Source organism: Prosopis cineraria, unplaced genomic scaffold (genome assembly GCF_029017545.1).
Source record: "Prosopis cineraria cultivar Desert tree isolate PC_DT_omini unplaced genomic scaffold, ASM2901754v1 PC832, whole genome shotgun sequence".
Lineage (NCBI taxonomy): Eukaryota > Viridiplantae > Streptophyta > Magnoliopsida > Fabales > Fabaceae > Prosopis > Prosopis cineraria.
Window position 1 is genome coordinate 19,583 of NW_026556157.1, and position 21,267 is coordinate 40,849.

General features: G+C 31.5%; 2 protein-coding genes and 1 long non-coding RNA gene across 3 annotated transcripts; 2 read left to right on the plus strand and 1 right to left on the minus strand.

The window, feature by feature from the left end:
• Positions 1-4,044: 4,044 nt before the first annotated feature.
• LOC129298500 (glyoxylase I 4-like) lies at positions 4,045-5,076 on the plus strand. Its single transcript, XM_054936915.1, has one exon. The coding sequence runs from the start codon at positions 4,179-4,181 to the stop codon at positions 4,794-4,796; it is 618 nt and encodes a 205-aa protein (XP_054792890.1). The 5' UTR covers positions 4,045-4,178; the 3' UTR covers positions 4,797-5,076.
• Positions 5,077-6,011: 935 nt separating this feature from the next.
• LOC129298499 (bidirectional sugar transporter N3-like) lies at positions 6,012-7,984 on the minus strand. Its single transcript, XM_054936914.1, has 6 exons — positions 7,857-7,984; positions 7,510-7,546; positions 7,186-7,396; positions 6,934-7,098; positions 6,720-6,839; positions 6,012-6,613 (listed from the first exon to the last, which is right to left on the minus strand). Exons 1-6 carry the CDS (start codon positions 7,903-7,905, stop codon positions 6,353-6,355), a joined length of 843 nt encoding a protein of 280 aa, XP_054792889.1. The 5' UTR covers positions 7,906-7,984; the 3' UTR covers positions 6,012-6,352.
• Positions 7,985-18,183: 10,199 nt separating this feature from the next.
• LOC129298503 (uncharacterized) lies at positions 18,184-21,145 on the plus strand. Its single transcript, XR_008590366.1, has 7 exons — positions 18,184-18,831; positions 19,912-19,966; positions 20,085-20,206; positions 20,582-20,678; positions 20,774-20,810; positions 20,915-21,020; positions 21,096-21,145. It is a non-coding gene; the product is annotated as an uncharacterized LOC129298503 (long non-coding RNA).
• Positions 21,146-21,267: the final 122 nt, after the last annotated feature.

A 21,267-nucleotide genomic window follows, 5' to 3' on the forward strand; every position in this document is an offset into this window, starting at 1 on the left:
TTCATTCCATTTTTCCCTCCCAACTTCTCTCCCTGTCTAAATGAGTAATTATCATTAAAAACACCAAAAATAGGTTTTAAGTTGTGTAGAGTTGCACCAAGTTTTAATTATAAACTCGAATGATAACTATTAAAAAATTTAAATATCTATCACAAATAGATGCAAAGTTGGGGACCAAAAAAAAAAAAAGAAATACATGCAAAGTTAATTCAGGACAAAAAGTACTGCAATAAAAAATATTTTAAAGTTTTAATTAAATGGCATTGTGAAACTCAATTTAATTTTCATTTCAATTAAGAACAATATAATTTCTTAATGAAATTTTAATAATTCATTATACTTAAATATAGTAATATCTTTTAAAGGTTCCCAAAAATTGTTTTTCCCTTTAAAATAATCTTATCATAAAAAATAAATATTTAATTTTTATACTCACATGTTACATCGTCATGCTGATTCTTTTAATCTATGCACACTCCTCATAAAATTTTAGAACTCATTCATCTTTAGGTTAAAATTTTCGAGAGCATATAACTTTTAAGTTTTAATTTTTAATTTCTTAAATAAAATATTTTTAATTTTTACTTTTAATTTAGTGGTTATAATTATTTATCTTAAGTATTAAATGTAAATTATGCATAAGGTAAAAAGTAAAGAAATTTTGAACCAGGATATATTAAAGTAAAGACAAAAAAAATCTATAATGGAACTTTAAAAAATTAAATTAGAAAGTCACGACATACTATTTATTATTCCATTAAACACTGTACGATTTTATATTATGATATATATATATATATATTTGTATTTCTATTTTTATTTGGCATACGTTATATAATATTAGATTTGAATAATTAGACACTCTATTCGTTTAAAAATATAAAATATTTTTAATTTTTTAAGATATAATTATTATTTTTTTTAAAAATGTTCTATTAATGAATGTCTTTCTATTTATTGTAGGGTATTTAATAAAGATAAATATAAAAAAATAATATTAATTTAAAAGTAGATAATTATTTTATTAAAAAATAAAATTTAATTAAAAATATGTTATATTTTTAAACGAACGGAGTATCTATAATTTGGAAAAAATTCATGGCTCATTAAAGACATGATTTTCAAGTACATGCATTGAGTTTGTACTTTCTCAAAAGTAGAGTTGAAAAACGAGCAGGATCAATTCTTATAGGCTTAAGATATTAAGTTCAGTTTTCTATTTTTCATCTATTTTTTAAGGTTTGGCCTTTATTTAAAAGATTTAAAGTTGGGCTCGCAAACCATATTCTGAAAAAAATTTAAAAATAAAATAAAATTTAGCACAATAAATTAATTAAAATATTTTAAAATTAAAAAATTAAAATTTTCATAATCTTTTGAAATTAAACAACACACATTTAAAAATTTAATAATAAAATTTAAATCTTAGTTAAAAAATATTTTATTTTTTATAAATACATAAACATAATAATTATATAAAAATAAAAATAAAAAATTTTATACTGTACAATGATATTTATTAAATTAATTTTAAAAATAAATTAAAATTAATAATAATTTAATTTGTGTAAGATTAGGGTTTCAGGCAAATAGATCTTTGACTTCAAACTCATATTTTACTAAAAAAATTAATAACAATATAATAAAATTTGAAGGCCTATTCAAGCCTAAACTCTTTTTTATAAGATTTATTAAAATCAAACTCTTAAATTCAATTATTTTTTTAAAAAAATATTATTTTTAAAACTCAAAACAATATTTAAATTTAACCTCCAAATTCGGCTCTTATTTCAGGCTATTAAAAAAAATCATTAAATGATTTCCATCCCATCAGTGCAAAGTCCCCCGTCCCATCAGAATTATTTCCGACAACACGCGCCATGTCATCAGAAAATTTATGGGAAAATCACACTTCAGATCCACCTAAATAAGTTAATATCAATTAAAGTCTCCTGAATTTGCTTAATGATTGAGAGGTCCAAGGAACCTGGGTGTTATTTATCATTTATGACGCATACGAAAAGACAAAGTTGCCCTCAAATGACAAAGGAAGAAGAAGATGATGATGATGATAAAACCCTCGTCACCTGTCGCCAGCAATCTATTCTCATTGTGACATTGGTTCACGAGGCATAGAAGCCAAAATTCCGCCATCCATGGCGAACCAAAATCTTGTTGTCGAATCCCTTTCACCAATCTCGATTTTGAAGTCACCGACTGAAGATTCACAGAAGAATGGGGTTGAAAGCTCGATGCAACATGTGGGGTTGGAAGAGCCCAATAGATCTCACAATGGAAGAGCCAGCCCAAGCTTCGCCTGATTCAGTATCAAATTCGACAAGGGGGGTTGATGCTGGACAAATATAGAGATGCTCAGATGCACAAGCCTAGCTAGGAGACAGAACAAGGAAGTGTGATGCATTCTAATTTTTTTTTCGTCTTGCTCTTTTTGTTTTGGCGAGCGGTAACATTCTTTTGTTGGTTTTTCATGCTTGATTTCATTGGTATCAAGTGAAAAGTGAAATCTTTAATTATTATTTTTATTATTTTTGCTTTGATTTAGAAGAAACAGCTAGAAGTTGATTAAAGGAAAGGAACTACATCAGGCAGTAATTTAATTATATGAAACTAAAATATGAACACAGAAACTGTATCTTGCAGTAGTTCCATTATTAGAAATTGCATCAGGCAAAAACTATATTCAAACTATTCAATCTCCTCATATCGACCCCGTCTTAGACATTAATCATGCTTCGCAAAACCATACCAAATTTCCATCAATATAATAATCCTAATTTGCCACAACATCCATAAAATATATTAAAAAATATTCAAATGTCATCTTGATATAGAGAGGATTAAATTTGACCGAGAGAGCGGGAGAGAGGATCAAAAAATTACCAGAAACCAAAGGCTTGAGCATGCCATCATCCAACCTCCTCAGATTAAAATAATGGGCGAATAAGCCACCCTCTTGCATGCAGCGAGCGTCGCCATAGTTATAGGTGTTGCAGCTAGACACGTCCCTATACATATTCCCAGTGAAGAAGAAGACGAAGGAGAAGATGTGACACAGTTTTTGGTATAAATCTCAATGGGTTTATCTGTGAGGCGGCGGCGGCGGGGGCCGCAATATTTCCGACCATGGCGGGGTCGTGTTGAGTAGAATAGGATAGGGATTGAGTTTGGACTTGCGTTTGGACATTGTCTCCTACAACATTGGAGCGTGGCGTGGGTCTCGCCAGAGAAGAGCCCAAGACCCAAGACTGCTTGCTCACTCCCCTGTGGTGAGAAAACTGCATCTTTATTAGGCTCAGTCTCTTTTCGCAAGCCAAGACCCAAGCCCCTTCTCATGGATTTTCATTTTTCCTTCACAGAGTTTTTTTATGAAATTTTTCTACTGCAAACTCATTCGAAAGAAAATTCCGTGAAAAAAAAAGAGTTCGTGAGAAAATTCTCTCACTGAATCACGCCTTTAGAAACTTGAGAGGGAAGGGGCAAGGGGAAAATTCTAGAAGTTGGATCCAAATCCATGAGGAGCATTGGTCGTGAGAAATTTTTCACGGACCGAGGCTGTAAGACATACCATGGGCAGAGGCCGTGTTTGGCAACCTTCTCAGTTCATTGCCATTATAACACTGTTTTTTAATCAATAAACCTTAATTAGTTTTTTTTTTTGGATTGGGGGGAGTATTATTTTTTTTTGATTGTATTGTACACATAACTCAATTTTTTTTTTAAAAAAAGTATATAATAGTTCAATTAAGGAATATGATAATGATGTACTATCATAAAACACAATGTTTTTCAGGGCTAACTTGATTAATTTCATCAAACGTCTGGAAATTCAGTTGCGTGTAGCTAACTTAAATTGTTTTGGAAATAAAAAAACAAAATGGCACACACGTGTGGATTCCTCCTGAGGCGGACAAGAGGTGTCGTCTCACGCCTCTTCGTGTAAACTCATCGAGCCATATAATTCGTCGCCACTCTCCACACCCCCACACACAAAACGACGTGTCGTCTGCAGAATGACACACGTACCACTTCCACTCGCCCTCACGCGTCCATCAATCTTGAATCAATGTGCAGGTTTTTCTTCATTGCACGGTACTGTCCATCAGTTCCATCCAAAATCCCAGAAATCTCAGACCAAGTAACCACTAAGCCTCAGAAAAATGGAAACGCAAGAGGTTCGAGAAATGAGATCAGAGAAAGCAGAAGACAGGGAAAGAAACGGTGAGAAAAAACCAGAAAAAGGGAAGGAGAAGGAGAAGGAGGGCGTACCTCCATTGAAGGCTCTGAATCACGTGTCGAGGGTCTGCAGGGACGTGAAGGAATCGATAGAGTTCTACACGAAGGTGCTAGGGTTTGTGGAGATCGAGAGGCCTCAAGTTCTGGATTTTGAAGGAGCTTGGTTGTTTAATTATGGAGTTGGCATCCACTTAGTTCAGTGCCATGATGATCACAAGTTGCCTTCCGATACTCAACACTTGGATCCCCAGGACAATCATATCTCTTTTCAGTGTGAGGACATGGAAGGAATGGAAGAGAGGTTGAAGAAGATGAATGTGAAGTACATGAAGAAGACGATGGAAGCAGAAGACGGGACAGTGATGGATCAGATATTCTTCAACGACCCTGATGGATTCATGGTCGAGCTCTGCAACTGTGAGGATCTCAAGCTTGTTCCTTCTTCTCCTACTTCTCTCCCCAGGATCAAGCTTCCCTCCCATCACCACTCTCCTCCCGTCGAAACCAGCCACGCCGCCACCCGCCGCCATGAAAAACTGTGATTGATCACTCTCAGCTTTTCTCTTGTTCATTCATTTTCATTTCATATTTTAATCTGTTTCTTTGTTCTATTAATTGTGTCTGTATGGTTCTTTTTCGTATATTGCTATCTACTTCAAAAAGATGGAGAAATGGGGAGAAACGAGCTGATTTTCAGGAATATATGTTTTGTCTGTCTCTGAGGATGCGCACGTACTGGATAAATTTTTACTGTATTCTGTTCAATTTATAAACGAAAGGGGAAAAAGAAAAAGCAAAATTCATTTCTGTCATTTTTGAGGTTGTTGCTATAATTTTTGAGAAAATTTTAGGCGGGGACCCTTGTCCCAAGATGCTGAAAAAGGGGACTACAAAATTTTTGAAATTTCATTAAAATATCCGTACAGAATTTCTTTTAAATTTGTGACGGAAATAATAAAACTGTCTTCATTTGAGTGAACAACATAAATGACTTGTTCATTTTTATATTATATGTTATTCATTTATTTAAAAATATTATTCATTTTTCTTACTTTACTTATAGCCATAGTTTTATTTGATTTCATTTCAAATGTTAATTTTATGGTAAGATAATTTATTTATTCCCATACTATATATTATTCATTTATTTATGAAATATTGTTTGTTTTTCTATTTTACTTGCTTATGACTTTGAAATGAAATTAAGTAAAAGCAGTATTACAAATAAGCAAAGTAAGAGAACGAACAACATATAGTATAAAAACAATTAATTCATTTATTTGTTCATTTAAATTAGGACAATTTTATTATTTTTATCAAAAATTCAAACGAAAATCCACACATTTCGTTAAGTGAAATTTTAAAAATTCAGAAGTTCTCTTATTCATTATCTCTGGTCAAGGGTCATTCCCTGAATTTTTCCATAATTTTTTCTCCACAAAAATTAAGCTAATGTTTTTTACTAAAATTAATTAAGAAGTTCCGACTTCTTTTATATAAAAAAACGTAAACAAACAAACAAACAAACGGAATTTCTGTTGGACCTCATCACCTCAACCTGACCGGATGGCCTAGAACCAAGTGGATCCACTGTTTCGATACGAAGATCCTTTGATGAAAGTTTAAATTGTGGCCCAAAAAAACAAACAAACGCACGACAACGTTTAATTATCTAAATTTGCAAATTTTAACATAAAAAGCGTATGTTGCAATATGTTTTGTATACTTAAAATTTAAAAACATTAAACACAGAAAAAGAAGGAGAAAAGAAGGTCTTAACCAGGACGATTTGCCGCATACAGACGGAGATCACTGCTACAGAGTAAAAGTTACATCAAAATTCCCGATTTTAGACATAAAAGTTACAAGTACGCAACGATGATAAGGGAAATAAACCTATAGGCAAATAACATCTAAAAGAAAAGGCAAATAAACTGTATTCCGATTGGCTTGGTCTTACACGAGTCTTCCTATATTAATGTAGTAAATTAAGTTTCGAAGAAAGAATAATGCAACCAATTGGCGGCCATGTAAGTATACCCACTTCCTCTCTCCTCTTCTTCTGATCTTCTTCTTCTCTTCTCCTCGTAATTAGGTCTCAGACAGGACAATAATCCTTAACCTCAGCAACATTAACGTTATTGACATCATCAGCAACAACCAGCCCCACTGGGTCTGGAAACACCTCACTGCTCCCTCTCTGGCTCACTCCGACCACCACCACGCCGCCGGCCTCTTTCACCGACGCCTCCATCCCCACCTCTTTCTGTCCTTCTCTCGTTTTCTTCTTCCCATCCCTGTATATCCCATACAGCACCATCTGAATCAACCCTAGTGCGAATCCCATCACATTCGGCACCTACACATATCCATCCACCATGTTCATTACATTAGTTATTAATTTTCTCTATCAACATACATACATACATCAATGGGAAGCTTGTTTCAGTAGACAGTACACTTACAGCAACGCATATGTCCCTGTGGAACAGTCCATAAGCAAACCACATGACAGCGCTCAACGTCAGGAAAAATGATAGCATGAATGGCATATACTCTACACTCTTTGTTCTGATAACTTGTGCCTGCAACACACACATATACGCACATGAATTAAATTTAACTGACGTGAATGCGTGTGTGTGGTGGTCATGCTCCGAGACATACACACGCACTGACCATAATGCTTAGAGGAGCAGCGAACACGCTGACTGAAATCGAAACGCATATCCATCCCAGCACATGAACACGAAGGGAAGCGTCATGCACAGCAAATTGCGTCACCAACATAATCAGACCGAATGACCCGAAGTTCATTGCTCCTATGAGTTTTATCGTCAACTTCTGCAACAAATCAAGTTAATTATGATTAGCAAATTTAATTAATCAATATCTTGTTTGTGTGTGCGTGGGTGATTAATTACTACGTACCCTGACGTCTGTGGAGGCATAGGTGATGAAGATGAGGATGTAGATGATCTCTATGACGCAGCCAAAGGAGTTGATGGTGATGAGCAAAACGGCGCCGGTTTTGAGGAAAGCATAATAGAGCCATAGCATGCAGCTGAACAGTGCCACCAGGTATGGGATTGACTGGAATCCTTCCGTCGATTTCTTCTTGTATATCCGGTAAAATGTTGGCCTGCTCATTTTAATGTTCCAATTTTCATATTATCAATATTTATGATAACTTCAAACCAGCCCAGAGATCCTCTTAGTTATATCATCACTTCGGAAAAAAAAAATTATACTTACATAGGTGCCAAAAATACCAGGAAGGATATGAAGTTACCTACGAAATCCAAAAAAAGAAGAAGAAGCCAAGTAAATATTTAATCTCTTTGCTATAACAGAAGAAAAATAGAAACTACCAAATAATACCAATTATACGGGTGGGAGACAGTCATATACACGAGAGTTAAGAATATGTAGTTCAAAAAGATTAAGTACAAAACAGCAACATGACCACAGATTGCAGAAGATAAATCCCTCCAATGCATGAATCTCTTTTGAAGTACATAGATGGAGTGCCAATCTGGTATATGAAATTCAACAACCAGAAAAGAGAAAAGGCAAGGGACCACACACACACAAACACATACCGAGTATGCCAAAGGTAAGGGCCAAAGTATGAGTGCTCATGATAGCCATTCTTGAGTAATTATCTGAGGCAATATGGAGCACTGAAATATGAAGCTGGTGGGATGCGGCTATTCGAAGCCCCAGTGTATATATAGAGACAGAGAAAAGAGAAACGTATGGGGAGAGAGAGGGAAATGAGGAAAGGGAAGGAGATATTTATAAAGAGGTGAGGAAGGAGAACGTGAGGGAGGGGGCAACCTGACATCAAAGTTTAACAAAATGGTGAATGGTATGGACAAGTTAAAGCATCGCAGCCATAATGTTATGATACGTACGTTAGCAAAGAACGATAATGCGGTGTGGGTTATAAGGTTTTGTCGTTCACGTGACATAATAACCAAATCAATCTCACTGCGCAAATCCTGCGCACGGAACAAGCCTCCGTGACTGATCACCCTCCTCAGTCCTCACAAAAATCCTTTCCATTCAGTTTTAATTAGCTTACTTGCCCTTCTTTCTGGATTTCCCTTGCATTCGTTTCACACATACCTGCGCACTTACCTCGTGCTAGCCAATGCTCTTTTTTGTTTTTATAACTATTTGATATCGGGTGTTACGTTCAGACTCAATCATTGCCAGGCTTAATTAGAAGCAACAGCTCTGTTAAATAGAAGCGTTTTCTGTATTTATACAAACTCGAACTTGAGGTCTTGGGTCTAGGTAGATAGAATCAACGGTTTGTTGCTCCTCAGGGCATTAAAATTAACTTAATCAACCCTGAATTGCTACTTATATTTATGGTTTAATCAATATATTTTAAAAGGTTTAAGATGTTAAGGTATATTTTTATCCTTAATTATAAAGTATTCTTTCAAAACCTATGGTACCATGAAAAAATTGTGGAGTAATATAGCACGTATTTTTCAAGGTTTTTTACATAATTTGCCGTAGCAGTATTATTCTTGAAGCTGGAGTATGTATTGACACCTGAAAGAAAATTTAAAATAATGTAATATTTGCCAAATTTCTCAAAATCTATGATGTTAATATTTTTCAGCAGTCAGTCCAATGTTGACTTAACGTTAACTGTAACTTTCGCATCAATTTTAACAGATTTTGGGTTGCATTACTTTGTAGTTTTTCAAGAGGTTGCTATAGCTTCCCATCATACTTTCAAAAAAAAAAATAATGAATTTCAACCCTATTTTAAATTTTAAATACACGCACTATAAGATCATCCGCACATACATATACATAATACATGGACAGGAAATATTAACATACTTCTCCAATCTTGTTTGTATGGTACTTTTTAGAAGTTATTTTGGTCTTATTAAACTATTTTTTTATTTTATTTTTTATTGATTAACGTAAAAATATTTAATATGATTGTATCATTATTTAAAGTGGAAAGTGAAAATGAAAGTATATACTCCCTTTGTTAAAAAATATAAAGTATTTTTAAAAAAATTAAATGTTTAAAAATATAAGGTATTTTTAGTATTTCAAAGTGTATTCATTGCCTTTTTTTCAAAAGTGATCATATTAATAATGACTTTATATTTATTGTAAGATGTTTAATATGGATAAATATAAAAAGATAGGATCACTTGAAAAGTAGGTAATTATTTTATTGAGAGATGAGATTCAATTAAAAATATCTTATATTTTTAAATGGAGAGAATATATTTTTTATAATATTAAATTTCTTACGTAAAACAGTTAAAACTTAAAAGTATGACGGAGTAGCAATCAGACGGTTTAAACATCTCACTATTTTGTCGTTTTCAAGTTCCAACCTTAACAAGGCAAAAAAAGAACTTTTGGCCAGACCAGCGTTCAAAAGCATCACCAAATGATTCTATATATTTATATATCTACAAAATCTAAGGGAGAATTTACAAAAACTTAAAAGTTTAAAGGAGTTTTGTATAATTTGGTAACAATAATTGTAGGAAGTATTTTTTGTAACAATGATATAAAGTGTAAAAATTTTAGTCTCTTTTAAACTTTAAGTGTTTTTGTATTTTGCTTTAATTAGATAGCGTATGCGTCACAAAAGAGGGTCCAAATTTGGGGGGAAATGGAAACAAGTGAATCATGGAAATCCTAATTGCTCCGTTTTCTTGAGGACGATGAGGTTTGAGTGGCGTATCCCAGGTGCGTAAAACATTCAGTTCGTTAATTTTGTCGATTTCAAATATCGATTTTATTTCACATGTAAAACGTGAGTTGGAATTCCTATATAGTATGGCAATTGGCAAATTACCAAGGTTCAAATTTATACCCAAAGAATGTCAGTGTTTGACTGTATTTTAAATAAAATTATCTTCAATAAAAAGATATATAAAAATAAAAAAAAACTATTTTATTTAAACATGCTCTTATTATTCAAAATTAGTCGCATGAGTTGATTCTTGTGTTAATATGACAAAATTTCAGATATAATTATACTCATTCTATTAAAGATATAAAGTATTTTTAATCGAATTACACCTGCAATAAATGAATTAATTATTTTTAAATTAATATTATTTTTTATATTTATTCTTATTTAATAAGGTATTTTATTTAAAAGTAAAAGGTTGACTGATTTATTTAGTAAAATTTGTTTTAAAAAAACTCATTAATTACATATTAAAAAATTAAAAATACTTAACAAGAGTGTATTTTTTAACCACATGACTATTGCTTACGTGAACAAACTAACTTTTTATATAGTATTTTATATAAATTACACAATTTTTATTTATTTAGACTGTTAAAAATGAAGCAATATTCTTTAACCAATCTTTAATTTAAATATCCCTTTATATTTTTATCTTCACTTTTAAAAAATTTAATCACAATAAATGTATTATTTTTAGTTAAAACATGTAGTAAATGTACAATATAATTAATAAATGTAGTATTTTATATAAATTACACAATTTTTTTATTTAGAGTGTTTAAAATGAAGCAATTTTTTTTAACCAATCTTTAATTTAAATATCCCTTTTATATTTTTATCTTCACTTTTAAAAAATTTAATCACAATAAATGTATTATTTTTAGTTAAAACATGAAGTAAATGTACAATTTGAGTAATTATAATTAAGTGACAAGGGATTGACAAAACATGTGATGTGAATATATCATAGATATTCACATTAAGCTCAATTGTTTTGTTTTTGACCCGACACGCTAAACTTTGATTGAATAAAAGAAACCCGACCGGTCCCCGACCGGCTAGTTTCAGAATGCGCCAACCAAAATCATCAAACACTCCATTCTTTATGACTCACTTCTATCATCTGCCTTTGGTTTGGTCAGCTCAGACTGGTTTAAAAAACTGGAAATGGAAACGAAGAGATTAAGAATTAGTATACTTTCTCGGGTCCTTTGAAAAAAATTTAGAGAGTCCATTTTTACTCCTATTTTTTGGGGAATTTTTTTTCTGAAGTATTAATTAAAATTTCTCACTTATGTCCTCCTTTAAAAGAAGACAGGCAATTTAATACACCGTTTTATTGGTAGAAAAGTACTCTTGAGAAAAAAAATAGAAAATGCATCTATCCATTTTCTTTTTAGATATATTTTTAAAAAGTTCCATATACCAAATTAAATACGCTCTGACAAGTCATTGGTCAATTTCTTAGAATTATCATTAAATAGTGAGTGAGAGTATTTTTGAGAAGAAAAAAGATCGATTCAGTTCCTGAATTTTAAGTTGAAACAATTCAATCGCTACATTTTCTTAATTTTGAACAACTCAATATCCTTATAATTATATTTTTTTTAGTTTGGTACAACTCAATTCTTTTAATTTCTTAATTAATAAATTATAAGAATTAAGTTATATTGAGTCAAGATTTAAAAACTAATGATGTTGCTTGGCTCGTAAGGAAATATAAGAATGAGAGAAAATGAAGAGAGGTGAAAATGAAGGGATACAATTTTCTTCCATTATATTTGACTGAACAAGAGAAAAAAATATGAGAAGAGAAAAGTTGTTAATTTTGTATTGGTAACAATAATCTTATTATTTATAAAAATATTTATATATAATAAAATTTAATTAATATTTTAACATATTATATACACAATAATTTCTATCATATATTATTGATTATATAAAAACATTATTACAAATTATTTTATCCAAACCTAACCAAAATTATTTCATCCAATTTATAATTTCATTTATTAAATTATTAAATATATAATAATATTAAAATTTTGAAACCACAACCCAATATACAACCAAAGATAAAGAACTTAATTGAAAATTTAGAATTAGCATTTGTCATATTAATCTAAAACTTAAATATACAACTTGTTTAACAAAAATTCATGATCAAAATATAACTATACTATAAATATAAAATTTGAAAATCATTAGGTAAATTTGAAAATGAAATTTTCTTTTTAAAATCTTTTCATACTTAGAGAGAAAAGTTAGAGATAAAAACATGTAGGTTCTACATATTATTTTCTTCCCACTTTGCTTTTCCCTCCACTTTTCTCTCTACAACCAAGTAAAGGAAAATGTTATTTCCCCACATGTTTCTTTTTCACTTTTCCCTTTTACCAAGCATAACATAAATCAATAATTGAGAAAAAGTTTAAGGATTAAAAGTTGTATATTATCCCTTTTAAAATAAGGTTATGTTCATGCCCTGTTTATACGATCTTGTAACTGATGTTATCTACATTTCTTGGTCTTAGCGAAGGAGGTCTGGTTCTGCCATCATTAATTTTTATTTTTATTCACTATGTATATATATATATATATTGATTTGATTATTAGTATCCGGTTGATCAGATACAGTGCGAGTAGTAAGTCATAGAAATCTGAAGGAGGAGATGGATTATGTACGTGATTATTTTGACAAGAACGTGGAGGACGTACAATTCCACCAAAACAAATATGGATAATACAAACACATGTGAACAAAAGACTTTCTGTTTTTCTATTTGCATGGAAGCATCAACTTGACAAGAAAACACACCTCATTTACGTGTCGCCAGGCATTCTGGCATGCTCGCATCATCCTAAATATATGACTACTTGCAGGCAAGCATCTGATTAACTTCATTATATATATATATATATATATATATTAGTGGATTTAATAACATCATCACATATATATGAAGACCATTGCATCTAATTAAATCTAATCTTTTAGTTGCTAGTCGAAATCAATACTATCATCTGACCTGCTCCCATTACATATAGCCAACAAATTCTATCCATTGGCTGCGCATGTGGTTATTGTGTGCTATGTGAAGTTCTTGAGAGAAATCATATAATGCATGAAGAAATTAACTATTTATTATTTTTAATTTATCAACAGTGTAATTTGTTATAGATTTTATGCTTCCTCTATTCAAAAATTATTGTCATGCTAAATCTTTTTTTCCTTGAAACTTTTATTGTTTTACAATTTCACTGTCTTATATACATATATATATATATATATATATATATCAGTCCTCATTTAACAAGTCATTATTAATCCACGACAAAAAAAAAAGACTTTTAGCATCTACTTTCTAGAGTCACTGTTAAAAATAAACACTTTGTGATGACAATATATAATTACCACTGATTGTTAAATTTTCAACAGCGACAAATACTTGTCACCACTGAAAGTTTGAGTTTTCGCTAAAAGTTTACAATCAACGACGAATTTTTAGAGTCACCATAAAAAGTGAGACTTTCAACGACAACATTTATATTATCATCATAATTTTTTATTTTTTATTTAATTCAACATTTAATATTTTAAGACATTAATTTTGTTGTATTATTGTAATTTTATAAATTGAATATATAAAATAACATAATGAGTTTTCATTTAATATATTTTATGGTTAAAATTGTAACTTTAAAATAATAAAATTATTTTAAGATAAGGTTAAGGTATTTTTTAATGCCAATGAGTTGGACTTAAGAATTGAATCAAACCGTATTATTTTACATTAATTTTTGTTATCAAGTAATGTTTAGTTTGATTCAGTCTAACTTTTAGGCTAGTTTAGTTAATTGGTTTTGGTCAATTAATATTGAACCTAATTGAATTGACCAATGTATACCCCTATGTGAAGTGATAAATTCATTCAAAAGCCTAATGTTTGATATTTTAATTTTAAATGCATATAATGTAGTAATGAGTCTCTATTTTTAAATGTTTTATGATTAAATTAATATTTTAAATAATAACACTACTTGTTTATAATAATTTGACATGTGATCATTAAATTTCTTCATTCATAGAATACTATTTCATGTAATCTAATTTTTTAATTTAAATTCTACATTTAATATCGGTGCATTTGAAGCTTGATGCAAGTTTAAATGTCTCCAATATAATATTTAATGATAGGGAAGAGGAAGGTGAAAAGAAAATAAATGAGATATTCTAAAATTCTACTTTTAACTTTTATAATATATGAGATAGATCTATGTATGTGATGCTATGTAATTTTTTTTTTTTGTTTGATGATATCTTGCAACATAAATATAAAAAAAATAGATAATATAGTATATAATTTCCTTATAAAATTATAATTTAAAAATGAAAACTAATTAAAAATGTAAAACATAATGTAAAAACAAGCCAATTACATTACTTAAGAGTTAATGTTAATTTTAAATAAAACAAGCTAGAAAAATAAATAATTATGACCTAATGTATCATCATCTAGATTTTTATTATTTATTCTTAGATGTTTTTACATTATAATTATAAATATGAATATTAAAATAAATAATACAATAACCTCAAGAAGTGAAAAAATTAAAATAAATGATATAAATGATATTATATCAATTATATTTATAGTTTACTTTAGACAAAATAAATGATATAATTTCCAATTTTAATAAATTAAAAGAATTAAATTAAAGTATTAAATAATAGTAATGAAATTTTATAATATTCAATATTTAAGATATAGTGTGTTTGTTTAGTTTAACATATATATATATATATATATATAATTATGCAATAATAGACAATAGGTGTATTCTAGTTCAATGGCAAAATGGTGGGAAACAAAAGAAGGAAGTCATAATTTCAAACCTTTGAGAATGCAATTTGTGAAATGAGAATATAAATTAGTGACGCGATAACATGTGGTGTGAGGTAGGGGGCGACACATGGAGGAGCGACGTGGGCGCCATGTGAAGGGTGACATGGTGACATGTGACTAAGTAAACTAGTATTACTAACATGGCACCATGTGACTAAGTAAACTAGTATTACTATTCAGTGGCAACTTTTTTATTACTGTTGATTAATAGTTTCTGTGACGACAAAGGTTGCTACTGATGTATACTACGGTGACATTCATCACCGCCAATTCTCAACTTTCAACAATAATTATGCTTTTATGGTAACAAATTTTCTTTTTTGTAGAGACATTTATCGCTGTTGATTGAATATTTTTTGCAGTAACTTTTATTGTTGTCACAAATATAATCAGCAACAAGAGCTCTCGCAGTGATATTGCAACGACTTTTCATTTTCAGCAGTAATGTCGTTGTTTAAAGTCAATTTTTTTTGTAGTGATCCATTTAACTTTCATCCCATTTAGTCCATGGAAAGGAATAAGTAATCAGACGTAAACCCTAAATCTTAAATCTTAAACCTTAAATCATTAAATATAATTAATGGAGAATGAAATGATTGGTAATGCATGATATATAGGCCTAGCAATCCCTATATACGTAAGTTTTAAAATGGAAGAATCTCACTTAGGGTCTCTAGAATATAAAAATTTGCATTTATGGCTCAATAGAATTTGAAAACACATTGTAGGCTCGAGAGTTCTTATTGGAAATTTTGTTGTGGACAAAAAAAGCATTTGCCTCTATTTTAACAGAATGTTCATGTATGCACAACATGATGTCTATAAATTATTAATATAATATTCATGAAAACACAGCACATTTGATGGACATGACTTAACTTAAAGTAAAATGTACAGGTAAACAAATAATGAACAACACAATATCTATAAATGCATAATACAATATTTATCAATTCTCAACATAGCAAACATATACAGGCCTACAACAGTTGTACAACATAAAGTGTATGATGAATAACACAATTTCATTAAAAGAACATACTTTAAATTAATGTTCATTAGATATGTTGTATATTCATGAACATCGTGTTGAGGATTTATAAATATCGCGTTGTGCATACATGAACATTTTGTCGAGGTAAGGGCAAATGCATCTTTTTGTCAACAACAAAACTTGCAAGAAAGACCTTTAGGCTTGCAATGTGTCATTTAGATTACATTGGGCTTTAAATGCAAATTTTCATGTTTTGAGGGCCTTGAGTGAGACCCTCCTCTCTAAAATTGACACAACAGTACATATATCTTCCACTTTTCTATGTCCTACATGCAAAATTTGTATCTATAAACTCTCAAACATATCGTCCCTTCTACAAATTGCAACATATGCTCTAACATTAGAATTGAATTCCAAAAATTCAAGACCCCATCATGATGTATGCCTTGCCAATTGCAACTAGTTTACTTCAAGACTCCATCATGCTTCATGCATATGTTACAAAAGCAAGGGGGACACATGGTCTTTGTCTCAATCCTCTACCACATTTACTAGGAATGTGGGTTAGCCGACGAGTTACGTTGCTATAGGTTTTAGGCTAGGTTGAGCAAGCTAAATCGACCTGCCACCGAGTAGACTAATAACCCATCATAGATGACTAGGATTACTTGTCAATCTACTTTCCTTTTTTTATTTTTTGCAATTTCAAATACTTTTTGAATGAAATAACTACATCATTTTCTAAATTAAATTTGAGTTCTATTACATTATCAAAAAGTTATTTGATTAAAAGTTAAGAGTAATTTTTCTCTTCAACTTTACTCGAAAGGTCATTGAAGACTCCAAACTCAACTATGAGTCAATTAGGTTCCTTAACTTTAAAGATTCTTTTCTCTTATCACCTTGCTATTTTCTCATAGTTAATTGATTATTAGTAGACCTCACATTACGTTTTTAATACTTTTTTATTATACAATATCTGAGTTGAGTGTGTCCATTGACCCTTTGAAAAAAGTTGAGGAGCAAAAATAATCCTTAACTAGATAAAAAATATTAAAAAATAATGGGACCTACTGATGACTAACGAATCTCAAATGTCTTTAACATTATGGTGATGAAGGAGAAAATTTTTAACGTTGAGGGATATAATTGACTTATATTTAAGTTTAAGGTCTTTGGTGACTCTTTGAGTAAAGTTGAGAGGTGAAAATAACTCTTAACCTTTGATTAAATTTCAAACTTGCAAACTTTTAATGATAAGAGACTAAAAAATGAAAATTCAATCAAGGACCCAAGCATCCACCATGAAACAGGGTTATACTTAAAAAATATAAAACACAAGTTGCTTTTCTCATTATAATTAAAACAAAAGACAAAAAAAAAAAGGAAAACTAAGTAGGTTACCCCCCCCCCCCTTGGCAAGATGAGGTGAGCTGCCTTTAAATAAGTTAGAAAAATTCTAATCTTTGTGAATTGCCAAGCTAGCCGGGCTTAGCATTACCCCCCTCCCTCCAAAAAAAAAAAAAATAAATAAAAAACCCCAAATATCAACCGTTAACTATAAATAATGGAGAAGGAAAGGATTGGTAATGCATGATAAATAGCCCCAGCAATCCCACAAGATAAGTGTGCTTTAGACTTTTAGTTAGCATGTGGCAATATTTTATATTAATTAATTATTTCTTAATGCATGTACCATAACTTTGATCAAGACTTTTGGAATAAAGGTAGTATTTTATTAAACACGTTAATTTTGTACATTGAATAAAGTTTGACACAAGTTTATATTATCCTTAACTTATAAATAATAACAACTGCTATTCATTTAATATGATTTACTGGTATACTAAAAAGGCATAAAAGTACAAATATAATTTATTTTTTTAAATTATTATTAATATTTTCAATTTTATTTTTATCGCAAAGTGATCAATTCTTGTAATCAGAAAATGGGGAAGTGGAAATGAATGATGTAATTAACAAAACTCGGGGAAGTTGACAATTCAATCTCTTTCTGCAAATCCATCCATGAGCTTCCTTAATCACATTTGGACCAAAGAAATAACTTAAAAAAAAAAAATCCTTAATCGCATATTATGTCTTACACGTCAAGCTCTAATTGGACCATCTGACTATGCATGTTATTCCCTCAAGGGGATAGGGTCTGGTGCGGCTTCTCTAATGTACACCTATTATACACCAGCCATGACAGTTGTCCATCGAGGACAAAATTACCCTTCCCTTTGTGTTCGTGATCCAAAAGCCTTAATTTTGTCTCCCACAAAGTGAAGAAATTAACTCAGAAAATGAGCTCGAACACGCTTCCATAACCCTCGTGAATGCAAACTTTGATATTGAATCACAGAAACGGAAGCGAAGAATAAGAAGGCGGAGGCAAGGAGGAGGAGGAGGAGGAGGAGGAAGAAGGGCGAAGCGTGACAGAGAGTGTTTTTTCGCACTCTCGCATAAACATTTCACAGATCAGATCGAAATCTTCCCAATTATTGTTTGGCAATTGTCCATCTCTGAGATCCAATTTTTCTTTTGCCGAGTGAACACTTGAATTTGTGTTTAGTTGGGGGAGATTAGGTCTTGCCAAATCCAATGGCGTGCATAAAAGGGGTGAATCGGTCGGCATGTGTGGCTCTGGCACCGGACGCGCCTTACATGGCGGCCGGAACCATGGCGGGGGCGGTTGATCTGTCATTCAGCTCCTCTGCCAATCTCGAAATATTTAAGCTTGATTTCCAGTCGGATGATCAGGAACTGCCTTTGGTCGTCGACTTTCCCAGCTCCGAGCGGTTCAATCGTCTGTCTTGGGGGAAGAACAGTCCTGCGTCTGAAGGTTTTGGTCTCGGCCTTATTGCTGGTGGACTGGTCGATGGGAACATTGACATCTGGAATCCTCTTACTCTGATCCGGTAATTGAGTTTAGCTTTAGAGCCTTGTTTCTGTGTCGGCCTTTTTGGAATTGAATGTCTTCAGTGTGTTTCTTTCTTTATTTTATTTTGGTTTAGTTTTTTAATGAGGGGACCTGCCGGAAGAGGTTCAACTAAGAGAATTTGAAACTTTGTCGGTTAGTTTGTTACTGGATGCACGCTGAATGGTTTCCAAGGATTATGAACTGATCAGTACTCGGCCTCTAGATGCATGGAGTAGATATTTATTAAAAGTTGAGAAATTCAGGAAATGGAACGGGATAAAGATATATTGGATAATATGCTCTTTATGCTAATTAAGTTCAACTCGAAAATTGGCAATTTTCATGTTTTGTGATGTTCTTCCGTGTTGTGAATTGATTTCTGAAGAATTACTTGATGTCACGTTATTTTCGGTTAGAATAGGAATTGTGTTTGATATTGCATTGCCGCTATTGGTATACAGCATATTATGCATTTTCTTTTGGCAATTCTTTCTAGTTTCTTGTGCTTTTTGTTTGTTCATTGATTTTTCTTTTCAACGGTGCATGTTGAAAAAAATCTTTCATCTTCTCCAAGGGTAGGTTTGGTGGTCTTTTTGGTGAGAACATATGGAAGAAAAAGAGATGCAGATTAAAATTATAAACAATGATTTATTGTTGAAGTTTTGCGCCGTTGTTTGCAAATTATTCTAAATATGATTTGTTGTGAATTGAATGTTATTTGTTTTCCATTTTCCACTGAGCAAATATATGGATGGTTGTCTCTTTTTGGTTGATGCAAGTGAAAGTTGATTTTTATATTTTACGTCTATTAATTGATTAATTGATGCTAACTAAAAAATGATGTACTTTCAAATTATAATGTATTTTATGGTTGTCCTGAAATTAAAGGATAGCCATTAGCCTTTGGAAACTAAAGGGTGCAAAATCGCTATTTTGGAGATTTCTTTGATTTGATTTAAATTATTGATCCAATGATTAGTAAGCCTGAATGTTTGGGTTTTGTGGTTTTTGGATTTGAAGGTTGTGCAAATTTTCTTCTGTCTTTCCAATCAACTTACTTTTTTGATGGATTTCTCAGTTCGGATGTGAATGAAAATGCTTCGGTTGCACACCTTGTAAGGCATAAAGGACCTGTAAGTTTTCTTTCCTATTTTGAGTGAGCCTGCAGTTGCTAACTGCTCTTTCTCACCTAGAATACGAATTATTTTCCTGAAAAGTGAAAAAAATCTATCTCTGAATTTGATGTCTTAGGTTCGAGGTCTTGAATTTAATTCTATTGCACCAATCTTCTTGCGTCTGGGGCTGATGATGGTGAAATTTGCATATGGGATTTGACCAATCCTTTGGAGCCCACCCATTTTCCGCCACTCAAGGTCAGAGTTCCTTCCTCTTAGTGCGTGCCTGTGAAATGCCAGCTTTTTATGTGATAAATCTGTGATCTATCTTTCAATGTCTGTCTTTTTTTGGGGTATTGGATATCAATCAAGGACTATTGGAGCAAATTTATATCAGTAAAGGTTTACTTGTTAAAATTTGAATACATACTTGTTGTCGGATTAGTCTTTTATCAACAAATATTCATTCAAGTTTTAATAATAGTTCATTCAGGATTTTTTCCATTCATATTTTAACAACAACTGGTGCTTGACTGATATTAATTTTCTCCTGCGGTCCTTCATCGCTATTTTCCCCTTTTTTGGGGTAAAGCTTTTAGGATGTGTGACTTAGTTTTTATAATTATGGTGCAGGGTAGTGGATCTGCTAGCCAGGGGGAAATTTCATTCTTGTCGTGGAATAGTAAAGTCCAGCACATTTTAGCATCTACATCTTATAATGGGACTACTGGTGAGCAAGGATTATTGGAATTTTTAGACATTGTTCTCAACCATAAGTTGGTTAGAATCCTATTTGTTTTTTCTAATGTTCTAAATTTTTTTCAGTGGTTTGGGATCTAAAGAAGCAAAAGCCAGTGATAAGGTAAATTGATGGCTAATTATTGATTAACCATCTTTTGGTTTGTTTTTTTTTTAATGGGAAAACAAAATTCTTGATAACCTGGTGTATCATATTTGATCTGACAGCTTTTCAGATTCAGTTACAAGACGGTGCTCAGTTTTACAGTGGCATCCTGATATTGCCACACAGCTCGTCGTTGCATCAGATGAAGATGCTTCTCCTATTTTGAGGGTATAGAATTCAGAGAGAAAGTAACTATTTATTTGTTGACTGATAAGGTTTGACCATGTGAAAATATTCATGCAGCTTTGGGATATGAGGAACATAATGACACCGCTCTAAAGGAGTTTGTGGGACATAGTAGAGGTTATCAGCAGCTGTCCTTGGTCAAGTTATTTATATAATTCTTTGCAAATATTCCGTAGTCATCATTTCTTTGCTTCTTTCTCTATGCACACCAAACCATCAATGCTACACT

Bases quoted from the DNA above. Each gene is read 5' to 3' on its own strand.
- LOC129298499 (XM_054936914.1), bottom strand. From the start codon at position 7,905: ATGGCTATCATGAGCACTCATACTTTGGCCCTTACCTTTGGCATACTC. The intron at 7,397-7,509 runs GTAAGTATAATT...TAAAATGAGCAG, and splicing joins CTGGTATTTTTGGCACCTAT to GCCAACATTTTACCGGATAT. The intron at 7,099-7,185 runs GTACGTAGTAAT...GATTTGTTGCAG, and splicing joins ATGCCTCCACAGACGTCAGG to AAGTTGACGATAAAACTCAT.
- LOC129298500 (XM_054936915.1), top strand. From the start codon at position 4,179: ATGGAAACGCAAGAGGTTCGAGAAATGAGATCAGAGAAAGCAGAAGAC.